Here is a 19,527-nt window from a genome sequence, read left to right as displayed (position 1 = left end):
CTTTCGTAAGATATTAAATGATTGACTCGGGATTTCTTTAGACACCGAAAGTTTGATAAGATTTCTATCATACAAGAAAATATTGCCAGAAGAAATTGTTTCAGTGTTTATTTGAAACAAACATGTTTCACTTTCTCTGAACCATGCACAGTTATAATAGATCCTATTCCAATCAAATACTTGGCAGCATTTCGCAAGAAGTCGAAGAAATACAAATTCTATTAACACTTCACCAAAGTCGAAATAAAATATGTCAGAAGTATGATCTCTAGAATTAAATTTAAATTGCTGTGAATCAATTTTTGGCAATTTGCAAGGAAGACAAAATGTTCCAACTTGATCAACTTGATTAGTTATTGTAAGTGGAAACATCAACTGTGTTCCTACCAAATACCGAATTACATAAGGATACACTCTCCAAATTCCTTTCATTCGGCAAATATGTTCTAATAGTCTACTGTCTACAATTCCTGTTTCCAGTAATCTCTGCCAAAGATCAGACACAGCTCTGTTTCTTTTGTGTGGTTCAGGTACATTCACTAATAGTTTCAGAATGTCTATTAACATCCGAGGATCACAAACAACATAATTCTGAAGTAGTTCATCAAGTTCATTGTATATAATATCTCCAGATTTATCAAAGAATTTCAGAAGTTGACGCACCTCATATTGCACAAAAGTATTGGTTGTCAACATTAATTCACTTTTAATATCTTTAATACTCACAATACACTGTTTGTGACGAAATCCATCTAACGTTTGTTTAAATAACAAGAATTTTACATAAAACTTTTCCCAAAAATATTTTAATTTGGTTACTTCACTATATATACTTTCTCGTAAGTTGTTGAGCTTCTCATCAACTTTCAATGCGTTTTCAATAAAAAAGCAAAGTCGTCCACTTGGATGAAAAGCAAGCAATCTTGAAAACCTTTTGTAAAGATGTGCATTTACCAATTTATCAAAAGTAGAAAACGTATTTGCATCACGTACACTTCCTCTTCTTGTTCCTACAAGAAACACTACAACATTCTCAATATCAACATGCATAGCAATAGATTGTAACCAGAATTGTAGCCGTTTAATGTGTCTATCAGGATTAGAAATCGCCTCTACAGCATTGAAAACAACCAAGTATACGCCTTGCTTTGGCATAAATAGATGGTGTGTATTATAGTACATTTCCTGTCCTGCAAAATCCCATAAACTTAGTCTGGCATCAATGTAACATTCCTTTCGTAGATCTGCTTCCATCGAGTTTCTGATATGCACTATTGGTATTGATGACGTAGTTTTTACTTTGATATAAGAATGCCATTCGTAGAGGATAAAACCAGTAATAGGGGCAAAAAATGAAAATAAATTAAAGAAATATTGTGATTTGGAATCGCTATGGTCATTGCTTACATTAATTAAATTGTTCATATGTCTAGATTTCCAACCACACATTTTCGCTAAACATATTCCAGCAATAAACCCAATAGCTTTCTTTAAAAAGTAATTTCCAGGTGCATACCCATACGCTTTAACCTTCCTTCCTAAAATAACCCCATACAACATTAAAAATATTGTTGCAATAAAGCAAAATAAAATGCATATGTCAATACAATTGCTCCTTCCGACGTATATTGCTGCAATTATACAAATTATGTTAACTATTAATACAATAATTAACTTCTTTCGACTAATTGAAAATATTTGAGTGTTCATGCTCCTAAAAATTACAATTATAAAAACTGCAGGAAATAGGAATTTAAGATAATATATTATATTGTAAAGAAACGATGGTTTTTCTAAAAAACTGTCAATGGAAATTACAGTTTGATCTGGATGTACCATGAAACACAATGCTACACAGATACCAGTCCTACCACCTGTACTCATAAGAACACCGACAATGAACGAACCCAATCCAAATATGCAGACAACTGTAACAGTAGTCACGTAAATCCAGATATTTAAATCTATGTTGTCTATGCTTTCAAACAGTTCCTTTAATTGTGTAGCTTTATCTAAGAGGACCATACATATAGAATATCCACAACCAAAGCGATATGCACTGTGGACATCGCATATTCCCATAATACAAATAATGTATAACCACACGACTGGCCCGAACCCAAATGTAAACCCACCCAAACATAGTATAACCGTAAAAGGGATAATATACCACATTAAGTAACATGTGTCCTCCAGTACTTTTCGCATCAGTGATTTATTCCTAGATGAACAGTTGCCCTTTGACAACTTATGTTTACTCTGTTTAAGTACACGCGATACAGTCCACCACGCTGCTGAACTCTCATAGTCTTCTAGTGGAGTGTTTGTCACTTCAGACCATTTACTATTAACATCACTGACGTTCGCCTCAACAGTGTTTGTTTCTATTCCGATTGTACTAGGCTCTTCTGGTCGAAAATCTTTTCCTTGTAAACGCCTGCAAGTTGACGTTTTCCCGGCACCATGGTCACCAAGAATAAGAACTTTTGTTCTATTAAATGGTACCTTTCCGTTTTTATGGGCGGTTTTGTAAACTTCTTTGACCTCAGTATCGTCTGCTAGAACGCGCATGTCTAAACTTCTCTTGTACGATTCAGCATATCCTTTCAAGTAACTCAGCCCCCTTTTATCCATTTTATCCAGTTAAATATGTTTTGAAATTGTATCTATAGTTAGGCTTCTCTCACTTATTTTCTGTAAAGAGAAAGAAACGATATTTATCAATACATTTACTTTTAAAAAGTAAAAACATTTAATTTTATTCTCAATATTATTAGTGTAAAAACTATCAAGAGAGGACCTATTTTAAAAATCTATACCAGTAATATCATACTGTTTGTTTTATGTTGTTTGCTATTATGTATGCCTTTTTATTACTACATGTTGCTATGTTAAATGAATTCACAATATTAGCGATGAACACTAAAACACTAGTATGGTTTGTTTGGTTAAATCCCCTCTGCAAACCAACACCAAAACACTAGTTAGGGTTTCTTTTGTTAAATACCCTGTGCAAGTCAATTATACTAATATACAAGTGCAAGTGCTTGACGTATCGTATTTACTTTATTATGGTAAGCAGATTTGTTATTTAAGAGTTCATTATAATAATAATAATAAGGAAAATGGAATTCAACGACCGTGAATTTAGCCTATAGGCCTATATTGTTCTTCATTGTATAATGTATATTGTTATTCAATGATGATGCATGCAATTCCTCCTTCTTTCACGAATCAAATTGTTAGAAACAAATTGAACCTCAATGATTAAAAAACAGAGCTCTTCCTGCTGATTTCATCAAATAGGCATATTAACTCTCTATCTCACCTCAATCTGAAAATAGGTGAGCAAACTTCCGCTCTATCATGTTTGATAAGCAACTTGCGTGAAGAACCATGCTAGTCAGTAGAACGATTCATAATTCAATTCGTAATTGAATGAAGTAGAATCCGTTGCTTTTTAGACAGGTCTACTTGTGCACATGGAGTGAGATCTTTAATTCTTTCTCGGCTGGACTATGGCAACTCTTTGCTTGGGTGCTTGTCTGTCTCCGATGTTCAGAGACTGCAGAACCGTGATTTTTAAGGTCGTTGACCAGCCCACTTCTGCAGCCCCACTCATTCGTGAGTTGCACTGGTTGCCTGTCCAGCAGAGAATTGAGTATAAGATATTACTGCATGTGTACAATTTCTTTTATGACCTGGCATCTGATTATTTGTTCATTTTATCTTAAAATACCACTTGGGTAGACGAGGACTTATATCTGAAAAAGATATTACTTAACAGTCTTAAAACTAAGCGGTCTTTTGGTGATAAGTCGTTTTTGGTTATGGGGCCTCGATTGTGGAATTGCCTACCTGTTTGGGCTCGTGAGGTTTCTATTAATCTGCAATCTGTTAAGAAACTACTTCTTTGCATCTGCCTCTTTTTCCAAACTTTTTTTAAAGTATTGAGTCAATCATATGTAATACTTTTTGATTTGTAAATTATTGTATATAAGATTTATATTTTTTTATTGTTTTCCCTACGAAAAGCGCTATATAAATAACTATACTAATAATATAGATGTCACCAAATACAGATTATATTAATGTTTTTAACATCCTTCTTGTAATTATTAATTCTTACATAGTATATCAGATTTCTACTTAGTAGGTCTACAATCCATCCATCAGATGAATATAGGTACTTTAGATTTGATTCTCAACCCCCTCCATACTCAGTACGAAGACTCTAAATTAGGACTCTGTCCTCCTGTATTGAAAGCAATGTATTGAAAGTAACGTATCGAACTAATCTGTCCTTAACCTTAAAGTTCCCATATCGATACTGAATTACAAAAACATATCCTTTCTATATATCCTATATCCTTTCTTTTTAGACTATTGATGTATAATACTTCCTCGTAAAACTGGATAGGCCTATATTTGAAAACTCTACTATATACTTTGAATGATCATACATTTACTATTCGTAACGGATGTTTCCGCAATATCCTGAACAATTTAACGATACCTTAAGTTTAAAAATCAATGTAGGCCTATATCGTACATTATATATTCTGCCTATTGCACTACTAGTCGGATATACAATCAACAACTAATAATTGTAGCCTACCTAAACACACCAGTCTCTCACGAATTTTAAATGTACCGTTTAGTTCCTTTGCTTTTCAAATTGAATTGTTAAATAACATGCAAGTAATGTTTTAGTAAAATGTTCATTGACAAGCTACACAGTTGAAAATTGACTGTAACTCTATACTAGAGTGAATACATAGAGTGGACGTCCTTTTATTCTGATTAATTTAGCAATTTTAGTAATTATTTTAATATTTTTTAGTAATAACTGTGAGTTACAGGATGCGCTCACTACCTCTGGTAAATTTACACCAGTTTCCGTAATGCGTCTTTTAGTAAAAATCGAAAATAGAATACAAAACGTTAAAACAAAACTACACTTTGGGAAAGGGGAAAAACTACACTTTAAGAAGGGGGAAAAACTACACTTTGGGAAGGGGGAAAACTACACGTTGGGAAGGGGGAAAAACTACACTTTGGGAAGGGGGAAAAACTACACTTTGGGAAGGGGGAAAAACTACACTTTGGGAAGGGGGAAAACTACACGTTGGGAAAGGGGAAAACTACACTTTGGGAAAGGGGAAAAACTACACTTTGGGAAAGGGGAAAAACTACACGTTGGGAAAGGGGAAAACTACACGTTGGGAAGGGGGAAAAACTACACGTTGGGAAGGGGGAAAAACTACACTTTGGGAAAGGGGAAAACTACACGTTGGGAAAGGGGAAAACTACACTTTGGGAAAGGGGAAAAACTACACTTTGGGAAAGGGGAAAAACTACACGTTGGGAAAGGGGAAAACTACACGTTGGGAAAGGGGAAAACTACACTTTGGGAAGGGGGAAAACTACACTTTGGGAAGGGGGAAAACTACACTTTGGGAAAGGGGAAAAACTACACGTTGGGAAAGGGGAAAAACTACACTTTGGGAAGGGGGAAAACTACACTTTGGGAAAGGGGAAAAACTACACTTTGGGAAGGGGAAAAACTACACGTTGGGAAAGGGGAAAACTACACGTTGGGAAAGGGGAAAACTACACGTTGGGAAAGGGGAAAACTACACGTTGGGAAAGGGGAAAACTACACGTTGGGAAAGGGGAAAACTACACTTTGGGAAAGGGGAAAAACTACACGTTGGGAAGGGGAAAAACTACACGTTGGGAAAGGGGAAAACTACACGTTGGGAAAGGGGAAAACTACACGTTGGGAAAGGGGAAAACTACACGTTGGGAAAGGGGAAAACTACACGTTGGGAAAGGGGAAAACTACACTTTGGGAAAGGGGAAAAACTACACTTTGGGAAGGGGGAAAACTACACTTTGGGAAAGGGGAAAAACTACACTTTGGGAAGGGGAAAAACTACACGTTGGGAAAGGGGAAAACTACACGTTGGGAAAGGGGAAAACTACACGTTGGGAAAGGGGAAAACTACACGTTGGGAAAGGGGAAAACTACACTTTGGGAAGGGGAAAAACTACACTTTGGGAAAGGGGAAAAACTACACTTTGGGAAGGGGGAAAACTACACTTTGGGAAGGGGGAGGGTTTTGATCCTAAATGCTAGTGTTTAAGACTGCTCGTTCTCTGGTGCCAATACGCTGTTGCGTTTGTTAATTCGTGGTTTATCTAGCCTCTATTGCTATCGTTGTGAACTTGAAATTAGAGGCGAAACAGTTCCGCGTCTACAGCAGACTGTATGGATATCGTTTCGTAAATATTAGTATTACTCACCATATTCCGAGATCAGGTACATTTAAAAAATCTTCACGGATGGTTTACTTATATTTAATTAGAAATATCTTTCCAAAAATGTAGGATCAGCATGGAATATAGTTGTCTAAATTATTGCAAGGTGATATCGAATGACGTTGTTTGCAGAAAATCATGTAGGATTGTGAATAGAGGAAGTAGATATATAATATGAATACATTATTTAAATGAAGGGGCAAGGTTTATTTATAGAATCTACATTCAGTATATGGAGCTATCCTTTTTAGTTATTGTCATTTCATAATTATTTGATCGAAATTAATTCTCGTTTTCCTCGCTTTTATTGGATGTTTTTGTTTTCAATAAATGAAAACGTCTACTCATTATTCTGTTTATTCTCATTATATAATGTATTATTATTAAAATAGTCCTATTATGATATTTGTAAAAAAACATTAACCGTCGGTATTCAGTTTATTTCATATAGTTTGAGTACGCTAAAGGTATCTATTTAGTCGACAATTAAGTGGATTTATTTCTAATTGGGTCCATATATTTAAAATCAGAAAAAGTAAGAAGTGGAAACAGTTAAACAATTAAAAACCAGGAAAATGTGAATTATAGAAATACACAAAACACATTTTACATCATTATACATTTAAAGTTGTTTATTTATTCATTATTATTTGTTTACAGTTTTATTAGAAAAAAACAATCCTAAGTTTCAAGGTGAAGGTCATGTGTGATGAAAATCAGAACATAGAGTGCAAAATGAATCCTTTTATTTATACAAGGTAAAATTGATAACTAATAACAAGTCATGATATTCATTATAATGTAACAAAGATTAAGTATACGCCAACGTAGTGTTTACATTAAAGAAAATGTAATCCCTCATTGTGAATTATATACTAGTCAAATGTAAGCAAAACGAAAAATCAACAGTATTGCCAATAGTCAATATTTCCAAATAAATTTGTGAGCTTGCTGAATTCGTTCATTCATCCATTTTCACCAAATTATGTCAAACTTCCGATGAAGCAGACAACGTCTTAAGCTCTGTCTACACTATTAAACTTTATGTGACAAAAAATGTGATGTGCCCATATAGGCATGATGATGATGTCATATCACTACCATTTGGGAATATCACTACTATTTAGGCACATCAAACTTTTGTGTCAAACTAGTGCATACAGAGCTTTCGATGGAACATTTCGTTTGTTTTGTTTCGGCCGAATGCTTTGATGTTGTTGACATTCGTTTATGAGTGTGCATATAATTATTAAATTTAAAATCTGATTTTCCATAAAGTAATATACTACATATTTGGTCTCGTTGGTTGGTTTGTAGTTCAAACGTTTTAACAGGGACATTTTACTGTAAATAATGTTATCGCCGGTTAATAATATTAAACATTGTATATTATTCTACAATAGAAAGTAGTAAATTACATTAAGACATGTGTGATTACGTAGGCACATACATTTCGTTTGTTTTTTTCTGCCGAATGCTTTGGTGTTGTTGACATTCGTTTAATAATAATGAGTGTGCATATAATTATTAAATTTAAAATCTGATTTCCCATAAAGTAATATACTACATATTTGGTATTATTGGATTATTTACATTTTATGCTGCCCATTTATTGATATATGTATTCGACTCGGTTGAACTGATACCTTCTGTATGCAATGATTAGGTACTAATAGATGTAACATTTAATAAACATGCAATATTATGACGATGATAATTATTATAATTATTTTACATTATTATATTACAATTAATTTCTATCCTTACTTACACTATTAATTCCATATGATATTATGCAACGAATCTTAACAAAGGTGGCTATGTACCATCACACGGTACGAATATAAAACATTCATTATTTGTTTTATATAACATCTAAATATATTCATTTGAATCAGAAAAGATAGGCCTACATTTGATTCACATTGATATTTTTGTAACATATTTACATTGCAAAATAATTATATATGTTTGGTTTTTTTTATAATATATTAAATGTTATATTTATTTTGATTTTATAATCACACCTACCTCGTGTTAATTATGTAAACGAACTCCCAAACAATCCTAGTCCTGGCTAGGTAAGCTAGGCTGAACGGCAACGATACCATTACGAAACTTCGCCAGGCAACTAACATTGTTCTAGGCTAATTCTGTGTTTTCCAACAATTCTATGTCTTGTCGAGTTGTTCCCATTAATTATTCAAAATCATACAAACGATCTAAAGCTAATTTAAATGCTTTTTTGGCCTAAGTTAGTATGTATATCTCTCCAAAAATTCCGTCGCGAAACGAGAGTTCATATAATAGGCGCTGTTGAATTTTTTTCAAAAGTACTATTGAACGACCGTTCAATAGTGCGTACTCTTGCACACCATGTGACCCACAATTGTCCAATCAAATGACAGGAATTTATTTAGGTGTTATATAATAACAATTAACACTATTATAAACTGTTTATATTTTAATTACTAAGATGTAGCAACTTCTCAAACACTTGTCTGGGTGAAGGTGATTGGTCTACTGCAGGTAAAACTGAACTGAAATAAAAACATGTATAAATAAAATTAGTAAATAATACACAACAAAAGGTGTTACATCTCACTTACCAACAGAGAAAATATAAGCAAAAAAATATAAACAATAGATATATATTTACCTTTGACTTACAATATACTGTGTGATATTCGTCTACTTTGTATTCATTCAATGTGGAGATTTTATTACTTATTGCAAGAAGATTCACCAAACACATCGTTCCATCCAAAGAACTACATCTTTCACATACTGGACCAAACAGATACTGATCATGAAAGTAATCCGGATTAAAAGTTTGTAGGATTATTTCTTCAATGAAAGTATGCATTTTCCGTAAGACATTAACTGATTCACTAGGGATTACTTTAGACACTGACAGTTTTAATAGATTTCTATCATATAAGAAAATACTTCCAGAAGAAATTGTTTCAGTGTTTATTTGAAACAAACATGTTTCACTTGATCTGAAATATGCACAGTCATAATAGATCTTAATCCAATCAAACTCTTCGCAGAATTTTGCAAGAAGTCGAAGAAATATAAATTCTAGTAAAAATTCACCAAAATCGAAAAAAAATATGTCCGAGTTATGATAGCTATAATTAAATTCACATTGTTGTAACTCGATTTTGGGCAATTTGCAAGGAAGACAAAATGTTCCAACTTGATCAACTTGATTAGTTATTGTAAGTGGAAACATCAACTGTGTTCCTACCAAGTACCGAATTACATAAGGATAAACTCTCCAAATTCCTTTCATTCGGCAAATATGTTCTAATAGTCTACTGTCTACAATTCCTGTTTCCAGTAATCTCTGCCAAAGATCAGACACAGCTCTGTTTCTTTTGTGTGGTTCAGGTACATTCACTAATAGTTTCAGAATGTCTATTAACATCTGAGGATCACAAACAACATAATTCTGAAGTAGTTCATCAAGTTCATTGTATATGATATCTCCAGATGTATCAAAGAAATTCAAAAGCTGACGCACATCAAAGTTCACAAAGATTTTGCTTGTCAACTTTAATTCATTTTCAATATCTTTAACACTTACAATAACACACTGTCTATGACGAAATCCATTTAATGTATCTTTAAATAATAGGTATTTTAAAGAAAACATTTCGCAAAAGTATTTCAATTTCGAAGTTTCATTATATAATGTTTGTCGCAGGAGGATAAGCTCTTTATCAACGTTGAATGAGTTTTCAATAAAAAAGCAAAGTCGTCCATTTGGATGAAAAGCAAGCAATCTTGAAAACCTTTTGTGAAGATGTGCATTTACAAAGGTATCAAAAGTAGAAAACGCTTTTTCATCTAGTACACTTCCTCTTCGTGTTCCTACCAGAAAGACTACAACATTCGCAATATCAACATGCATAGCAATAGATTGTAACCAGAATTGTAGCCGTTTAATGTGTCTATGGGGATTAGAAATCGCCGCTACAGCATTGAAAACAACCAAGTATACGCCTTGCTTTGGCATAAACAGATGGTGTGTATTATAGTACATTTCTTGTCCTGCAAAATCCCATAAACTTAGTCTGGCGTCAATCAAGCATTCGTTACGCACTTCTGATTTAATCGATTTTCTGATTTGCACTATTGGTATGGATGACGTATTTTTTACTTTCATGTAGGAATGCCATTCGTAGATTATAAAACACAAAATTGGTGCAACAAATGACACAACTTTAAGCAAATGTCTTGATAAGGAAAAGTTATGTTCTTTTTCTAAAATAGTTAGATGGTTAAAATTGAAGAATTCCCAACCACACATTTTGCCAATATATATTCCAGCAATAAACCCAATAGTCTTCTTTAAAATGTAGTTATCAGGGGCATACCCATACGTTACAATCAATCTTCCTAATATAGTCCCACATGCTATGAAAAAGGTAATTACTATAAAGCAAAATGAAATACATATCTCGACGAAATTATTACTTCCGAAATAATATATTGCTGCAATGATACAAAGTATGTTTATCGTGAACACAATAATCAACTTCCTTCGACTAAGTGAAAATATATTAGTGTGAATTCTCTTAAATATTGCTGATATAATACCGACAGAAATAACAAATTTAAGGTAAACTAGATTGTCAATAAATGAGAGTTTTTCTAAAAAGTCCTCGATTGAAGTTTGTATTGGATGTACCATGAAACACAATGCCAGACAAATACCAATCCTACAACCTACACTGACAAGCACACCAATAAGGAACGAACCAACTCCATACATGCAAACAACCATTACACCTGTTGTGTAAATCCATAAGTTCATGCTTTGTACATTTTCGAAATTTTCATTTAATTGTGTAACACTATCTACGAGTACCATCCATACAGCTATTCCACAACCAAAGCGGTAGGCCGTGTGAAAGTCACATATTCCCATAATACAAATGATGTATATCCACACGACTGGCCCGAACCCGAATGTAAGCCCACCAAAACATAGTATAATAGTGAAAGGTATAATATACAACATTAAATAACATATGTCTTCCAGTACTTTTCGAATCGATACTCGTTTATTTTTATCAGACAACACACTTGTCTTCTTCGATACATGTTTACCCTTTTTGAGTACACGCGACACAGTCCACCACGCTGCTAGCTGAACTTTCATAATCTTCTAGTGGAGTACTAGTCACTTCACACCATTTATTATTAACATCACTAACGTTCGCCTCAACAGTGTTTGTTTCTATTCCGATTGTACTAGGCTCTTCTGCTCGAAAATCCTTTCCATGTAAACGCCTGCAAGTCGAAGTTTTCCCGGCACCATGGTCACCCAAAAGGAGAATCTTAGTTCTATTAAAGGGTATTTTCCCTCTCTCTTCCGCTGTTTTGTAAGTGTCTTTAACTTCTGTATCATCTGCTAAAACTCGCAAGTTAAAACTTCGCTTAAAAGATGTAGTATATCCGGTTAAGTAATTCTGGCCTTTTTTATCCATCTTATTGTACGTTATTTGAGATTTCTAACTTTCTGATATTTATCTAAGATAGTTTACTCCCCTCTCTGTTTCTGTAACAAGAACATTTTTATAATACAGTTTAATAAAACAAAAATTAAAATGAAAATCATTTATTACAAGATTAATATATCCACCCGCACCCAAGCGTTTATGAGAGGCTGAGACTACTGTTCTCAATTATTGAAATTATAAATGAGAACAATTTACCAGTTAATTACCATGCCATACTAAATCGGATCGGAGTGCATTGTATGACGTTTTTAACACCATCACTCACAAGTGTATCTATTATTAAGACGATTCGTTATAGAGATATTGCCTGCTTTTCATTCATTCATTCATTCATAATGGTATATTTATTAAAATCATCTTCACAGAAAAAATGAATTGTGACAATTTTTTACATTATTAAAAGGTACTTAAAATATTTAAAATGTTTTAAAAAGATAGCATAAAATAACATCTAAAATTGAGAACCACACAATACATCATATAAAAACATTAAAATAAACGAGCACAACATCAAAACTAGTAAAAATCTAAATGACTGGCCAAGTGAATTGAAAAAAAAATTACCTAACATAATTATATTTGATTCTTATTACTTCAACATTATATTATACAGAGGAATACAATTATTTTCAATACAGAAGTAAGATCAGTTGCGTTTCCACTGCATAATCATGTATGGAATGTAGCTGTTACGATATCTGCTTGAGGCGCTTTAGGAACAATGTTTTTTCAGAATAGATGTTATGAACAATTTAGAACCATGTATCTGATTTGTTGTATATTCGGTTTTCATTAAAAAAAAATATTTTACCAAGTTTCAATGAAGATCATGTAATACATTATATTTTAGTCACATGTTTCTTATGTTGGACTTGCTGCAAATAATAAACGATACACAATAAGGAAGCATAGTTTATTCTGTGGATCACCATTTTCTGCTCAATGACAGTCATACATATTAGTATGACCTAGTGATTCCAATTTCAATGCTAAACATTTTGTATAGCCTATTTGTGAAGAAAAGCAAGTCATTTTTAAAGTTCAGTGATCCATTATAATTCTGTATTATTACGATTGTGTAATTTCAATAACAAATATGTTGGATTTGAATTGGGAATTGTTGGTATTTTTATGTTAATATACTTTTCACGTTTGGTATTTAACAGAATAAAGGATTCTAATCACCTTTAGATAGTAACAGTGACATTGAAAACAACCCCGATTGCGTGTTTGTTATACAAATTAATTAATATAAACTTACGTTGCATTTCATTGCAGAAAATGTATGTAACACACTGTTACATTTAAATTTAACTGAGGGTTGTGTGTTGATGTGCGCCATTTTATATCATAAAACTACTCGAGTATACAGATCCCTAAATGTCCGTAATTCTGCAATTTACTTTAACAGTATTTTTTTTAATTGACGTAGAACAACTAAATGACTGGTAATAGTGTTAAAAAAACAAACAAAACAGTATATTAAAATGAAAGATGTTTAAAAGTTACCTTATCAGTTTTGTTCTTTTCACTAACAGCATTTTCAGAAGAATGACATTCTGTCACTAAACAGATTGATCTCTAGATGGCCAATTATGTTTAAATTCAGGGTAATACTTGTGAATCGTGTGCGCTTTGGTCTCTGGTGATATCATTTCTTCTTCAAAGTGGTTAGAATTCGGGTAGATAGATTCAGAATCAACGCAATTGATTGGTCAATTGAAAATCGCTCATGCATGCACATTTTTATAACCTCATGTACAACGTTTAACACCAATTTTTCCGACTGATTGGCTGGCTTTCTGAAGTGGTGTGGTACTGCGGTGTTTCTTCTTTGTCGGTCCATATTCTTCTATAATCTGATGGCGTGATTACATAGTTGTGTTGATGCCGAATGCTTTGAACATATTTTTCTAACTCTTTCTGAAAAGAGGAGGAAGGAAGGAGAACCGAACCGTCTATTTGTCATTTTATCTCTTTTTCTTTGTTTGATTTTCATTTGCTATTTAGTTTGTATAAATGTCTATACTCTTTAATAGTGCAATAAGTTATATTATATAACACCTAAATAAATTCATGTCATTTGATTGGACGATTGTGGTTCACATGGCGTGCAATAGTACGCAGTATTAAACAATCGCTTAATAGTACTTTTTTCGTGTACGAAAAAAATGTCTGTTCGCCGTTGGAAAATATTTTTGTTATACTATTGCTTTTGAAATGCAACAGCGCCACCTATTTTGTAATTTTGGCGCAATTACTGTTATTGTTATGACTGGTTTCGTGATGGAAGTACATTTTTGGCGAGATATATATGTAATAATTTAGATCAAAAAGGCATTTAAATCAACTAGATCGTTTTTAAGACGTTGAATCGTTGCAAAAACATAATTAGCCTAGATGAGTTCCAGTTGTCTGTCGAAGTGTATATTGCTGTCTTTCAGTCCAGGCCTAGCTACGCCCAGTAGTAGGCATAGGCCTGTTAGTATTGGGCTAGGGCTTGGGGGTTTGGCCTTACTAGGCCTTGGAATGTTTGGTCGTTTGATGACATAATTAACACTAACAGTAGGTGCATTTATAAAATCCATAAATAAATAATAATATTTAATATAATTACTAAAAACCAAATGTTACTGTTTTAATTAATGTGAATCAAATGCTATTTAGATGTTATATAAAACAAATAATGAATGCTTGATATTCGTGTAATGCTACAAATAATGAGGTGAATGATGAAAGGTTATATATATCAACGAGGCGACAGCCGACCATTACACTCATAAACATTCATTATTAATTTGAATATTATCGTACTGTGTACTGTATTATTTACAATCACCAAAATCAGTATTGTATTTTTAAAGTTCAGTATAACTTTTCCAAAAGAAAAATTCGTTATTCCTATTGTGATTCAAGGACCGTGAAGTATTTAATTGTTCCTCTTTGCATATACGGTATATATCGTTTTCCAATACTATTGAATATAACTTGTCAACATACAGGGCGAACCATAGAAAATACTTCCTCCCTACACAAATGTCTTCTTCATATTCCAACATGACCATATGAATATCTTGGTGCAAATTTTGCAACCAAACAGTGATTTTTAATATGTACCTAGTGAGCTGTTTATCTGTTTATCTGCTTATAGGTTCATACCAAGTTCATTCAACCCAAGTCTTGTCATCGTCAATAATAAAGGGGGTCAACCATGACTACAAATAATTTCCACAATTATTGATTACATTTTTTACCCAAATAAAATTAAAATGACATGAAGTCGAATAGTATGAACATTTTCAGAATTGTACGTTCTCGAATACACAGTAATTTCAGCGTAAAAAAATGGCGATTTCAAATGTACGTACCGCAGGACTATAATACATTGTCGTTTACAGAAACGAATAAATAGACACGATGATTTATGTAGTCAATTAAAATTACTTCCGAAAGAGAATCCACATTTTTGGACTCATTTAAACAAACCCAATTTGTGTTTTGTATGTAACATTAAGGTTGAGGGAATGTACAAAGAGGAACCATTTTAAAATATATTCTTTATCCACTCAGCAACGAAATATTTTTTCATGTTTTATAGGCCTAATATACCACTAAATACAGTAACACATTTGCGATTTAATACTTTGTTAAAACTGTCATAGTCGATTGAAATAGTAAAGTAGCCTACATGTGACGATACACCACTACGACGTTTATTTTTTTTTTGTATTCATTAATTAATACAAACGTTGAGAAGCAACTGTCAGTAATATAGTTTATTTGTATATTATGTGTTTATAATCTAACAGTAGGGCCTCCCTCACTCACAGTAATACAGTTTATTTGTATATATGTTTATATTATATCTAACAGTACTAACACTCACAGTAAGAAATTTGCGATTCAAATGGCGACCAAAAGTGGTTAATAGGTATTTACTTTATTCTCTAAGGGTCCATAAATTTACCTACTTGTGTTAAACCTATACCTCCATGGTTAAACCAAATAATATGGAATGTTCCATTTATCGCAAATCAATACATTTGTGTAAACGTATATTAAATCTATCAAAATAGTATTTTTTAAAGAAAATCGGCCTGTCTTCAAAATTATGATGCTGTACTCGAGCTGTTAAATCGGTTTTCAGCCATTAAAAACAATTATCGTAGGAGGAGATAAGAAAATGCGAACCATCCTCGTATTATTGTGTGCGGGTATTTTTCAAGATGGACATCTCCATTAGACAGTGTATACCACGATCGGAAAACACCCCTATTTGGGGCAAATCGTTGAACCTAAATTCGTTTTAATTTTTCAATAACTAATTATCGAACTCACATTAATTAGTAAACAGGGTTACTTCAGGTGGTTAAAATCAATACCGAAAATACGAACCAATACTTAATATACCATCGAGTAAACATTCTAGAAATAACAATTTGGCCCTTACGTAAATTTATATATAGATTACCATCTATTCGTTAAACAGGTCACAGAAAGATAAACATAACCATCACCCAAGTGATAAATGGTAGATCCCAGCTCGCAAGCATTCACATATAGGTATCTTAATTTGGCATAAAGTGATTATAAAACACGACATATATAACTAAATAACAACTAATATTAAACTACTACTACTACTACTAAAATAATAACTAATATTCATGTCCCAGCGGAGGAAATTTAGCTATTTCGTTGCTCAAGAGATTCATATGTATCGCAAACTGATCTGCCTTTAATAGCAAAATCTTGGATTGATACTTTATAAGTTTGTAAATCAACCTCTTTCTCTCCACTAAGGCTACTATTCGAATAAAGTACAGTAAATACATTATTACTGCCAATTGCCGTTTCCTATTCAGATATAAATCAACAAATTATTACACTCACCAAACTGTACAAGTACAATATCCACCTCTAATAATTACAAGTAAACGATTAGAAATTTTATTCCTGGAACCTACCTTTAAGAAGGGCCCAAGAACATATTACCAATAATTATAATAATTGTGTTTGTTCGTCTTCAATAAACATAGATGGTTCACTTTGTGTATGTGGCCTATATACAGTATTGTTACATAACATAATTAGCGATGCAGACAACACATATTCAATTTAAAAAAACATGTTTTGTTTCATTATCAGGGTTATGGATTATAATTTAATAACACGTGGTAATTCTTAAAAACATCTATACATACATCGTACAGTACTACCAACATACATTACAGTCTCTATCATTATTGAACTTTAACATTAATGCAAATAATACTTTATTTATTTTATATGTCTATTTTATTATATTAACTATGTTTTGGTTTCAATAACAAGGTATTTCTAAATTGATTAAATATATTACTCATTATCATGATTGTCATGTGCGATGAACCAAGTTAGAACACAATGTAACATATTCTATGTAGGTCTTATGTTATAAAAAATAAATATTAAAAAAACACTTATCTAATCAGTGACCGCATATCTACAGTAGTTATAGGTACCAGCTAATTGTAGACATTAACTTCCCGAATCTTGACTAGGTGGTTAACGGTCTACTGCATGTGAAACTGAACTGAAAAATCAAAGCATTTTAAAACCAAATTAAGTTAAGGTTAAAATAGAGTATTGATTGTGAAATATTCCCGGAAGACCGCTTGTAGAAGTACATTCTCAGTAGTCTTTGTGTAATTGTTATACAGTATAAAAGTATTGAACTTACATCGTACATTGCAATTATGTTAAGTGGAGTGAAAACGTCACTGAGACCTAACACATTACTGTGTTTCCACAAACATTTCCATTTACTTAAGCCTGAAGCCTACACAGTAACAACATTATGAAATGTCTAATATGTCTGTTTTCATTTAACAACAAACACAGACTCCCATCAGTAGGTCTACTAGTTCTTAAACAATTCGACTTACGAAAGAAAAACAAATATGCACAGAATTCAAATAAATACAATTACCTCTCGTTCCCGATAAACTTTGTGGTATTCATCCACTCTGTATTCATTCAATGCAGAAGCATCCTTGCTTATTCCAACAAGATTCACCAAACACACGAAAGTAATCCGGATTAAACGTCTGTTTGATTATTTCTTCAACCGAAGTAAGAATTTTCTGTAAGATATTTACTGACTGACTCGGGATTTCTTTCGAAACTGAAAGTTTGATGAGATTTCTATCGTATAAGAAAATACTGCCAGAAGAAACTGTGTCAGTGTTTATTTGAAAAAAACATGTTTCGCTTGCTCTGAACCGTGCACAGTTATAATAAATATTATTCCAATCAAATACTTGGCAGCATTTTGCAATAAGTCGAAGAAATACAAATTCCAGTAACATTTCACCAAAATCGAAATAAAATATATCAGAAGTATGATCAATATAATCAAATTCACGTTGTTTTAACTCAATTTTTGACAATTTGCAAGGAAGACAAAATGTTCCAACTTGATTAGTTATTGTAAGTGGAAACATCAACTGTGTTCCTACCAAGTACCGAATCACATAAGGATACACTCTCCAAATTCCTTTAATTCGGCAAATATGTTCTAAAAGTCTACTGTCTACAATTCCTGTTTCCAGTAATCTCTGCCAAAGATCAGACACGAGTCTGTTTCTGTTGTGTGGTTCAGGTACATTCACTAATAATTTCAGAATGTCTATTAATACCTGAGGATCACAAACAACATAATTCTGAAGTAGTTCATCAAGTTCATTGTATATAATGTCTCCGGATTTATCAAAGAAATTCAGAAGTTCGCGCACCTCATATTCCACAAAGATTTTGCTTGTTAACTTTAATTCATTTACAATATCGTTTACACTCGCAATAATACACTGTCTATCTCGAAATCCATTTAAAGTGTTTTTGAATAACAGGTATTTTACAGAAAACATTTCGCAAAAGTATTTCAATTTTGTTACTTCATTATATATCCTTTCTCGTAAGATTTTAAGCTCATTATCAACGTTAAATGCGTTTTCAATAAAAAAGCAAAGTCGTCCACTTGGATGAAAAGCAAGTAATTTTGAAAACCTTTTGTAAAGATGTGCATTTACAAATCTCTCAAAGGTGGAAAACGCATTTCCATCATGTACACTTCCTCTTCTTGTTCCTACAAGAAACACTACAACATTCTCAATATCAACATGCATAGCAATAGATTGTAACCAGAATTGTAGCCGTTTAATATGTCTATGAGGATTAGAAATCGCCTCTACAGCATTGAAAACAACCAAGTACACGCCTTGCTTTGGCATAAACAGATGGTGTGTATTATAGTACATTTCTTGTCCTGCAAAATCCCATAAACTTAGTCTGGCGTCAATGTAACATTCGTTTCGTAGATCTGCTTTCAATGATTTTCTAATATGCACTACTGGTATTGATGACGTAGTTTTTACTTTGACATAAGATAATAACTCGTAGATAAAAAACCCAGTAATTGGAGCAAAAAATAAAATCAAGTCAAATATATACTGTGAATTGGAATGGTTATGCCCATCTCTTAAATTAAACACATTTCCAAAACTCCAACCACATACCTTTGCTAAACATATTCCAGCAATAAACCCTGTTGATTTCTTTAAAATGTAATTTTCAGGTGTATAGCCATAGGCTACAATCTTTCTTCCTAATATAACCCCAAACATTATTG

General features: G+C 32.7%; 2 protein-coding genes across 2 annotated transcripts; both read right to left on the bottom strand.

The window, feature by feature from the left end:
* Positions 1 to 8,716: 8,716 nt before the first annotated feature.
* Positions 8,717 to 10,019, bottom strand: LOC144854251 (uncharacterized). The gene is made up of 2 exons (XM_078712180.1): positions 8,984 to 10,019; positions 8,717 to 8,864 (listed from the first exon to the last, which is right to left on the bottom strand). The coding sequence occupies exons 1-2, from the start codon at positions 9,983 to 9,985 to the stop codon at positions 8,814 to 8,816; spliced, it is 1,053 nt and encodes a 350-aa protein (XP_078568306.1). The 5' UTR covers positions 9,986 to 10,019; the 3' UTR covers positions 8,717 to 8,813.
* Positions 10,020 to 17,054: 7,035 nt separating this feature from the next.
* LOC144854638 (uncharacterized) lies at positions 17,055 to 19,033 on the bottom strand. Its single transcript, XM_078712572.1, has 2 exons — positions 17,830 to 19,033; positions 17,055 to 17,433 (listed from the first exon to the last, which is right to left on the bottom strand). The coding sequence occupies exon 1, from the start codon at positions 19,022 to 19,024 to the stop codon at positions 17,873 to 17,875; it is 1,152 nt and encodes a 383-aa protein (XP_078568698.1). The 5' UTR covers positions 19,025 to 19,033; the 3' UTR covers positions 17,055 to 17,433; positions 17,830 to 17,872.
* Between the last annotated feature and the right edge of the window lie 494 nt (positions 19,034 to 19,527).

The sequence above is a fragment of the Antedon bifida genome, chromosome 10 (assembly GCF_963402885.1).
Source record: "Antedon bifida chromosome 10, ecAntBifi1.1, whole genome shotgun sequence".
NCBI lineage: Eukaryota > Metazoa > Echinodermata > Crinoidea > Comatulida > Antedonidae > Antedon > Antedon bifida.
The sequence above is the reverse complement of the archived record's forward strand: the minus strand, read 5'-3'. Positions and strand labels throughout refer to the sequence as shown.

What these genes read in the sequence shown, in the direction of transcription:
- LOC144854251 (XM_078712180.1), bottom strand. Translation starts at nt 9,985, where the DNA reads ATGTTTTCTTTAAAATACCTATTATTTAAAGATACATTAAATGGATTT. An exon ending in CAGTATATTGTAAGTCAAAG is followed by an intron (nt 8,865 to 8,983) that starts GTAAATATATAT and finishes TTTTTATTTCAG; the next exon opens with TTCAGTTTTACCTGCAGTAG.
- LOC144854638 (XM_078712572.1), bottom strand. Translation starts at nt 19,024, where the DNA reads ATGCATGTTGATATTGAGAATGTTGTAGTGTTTCTTGTAGGAACAAGA.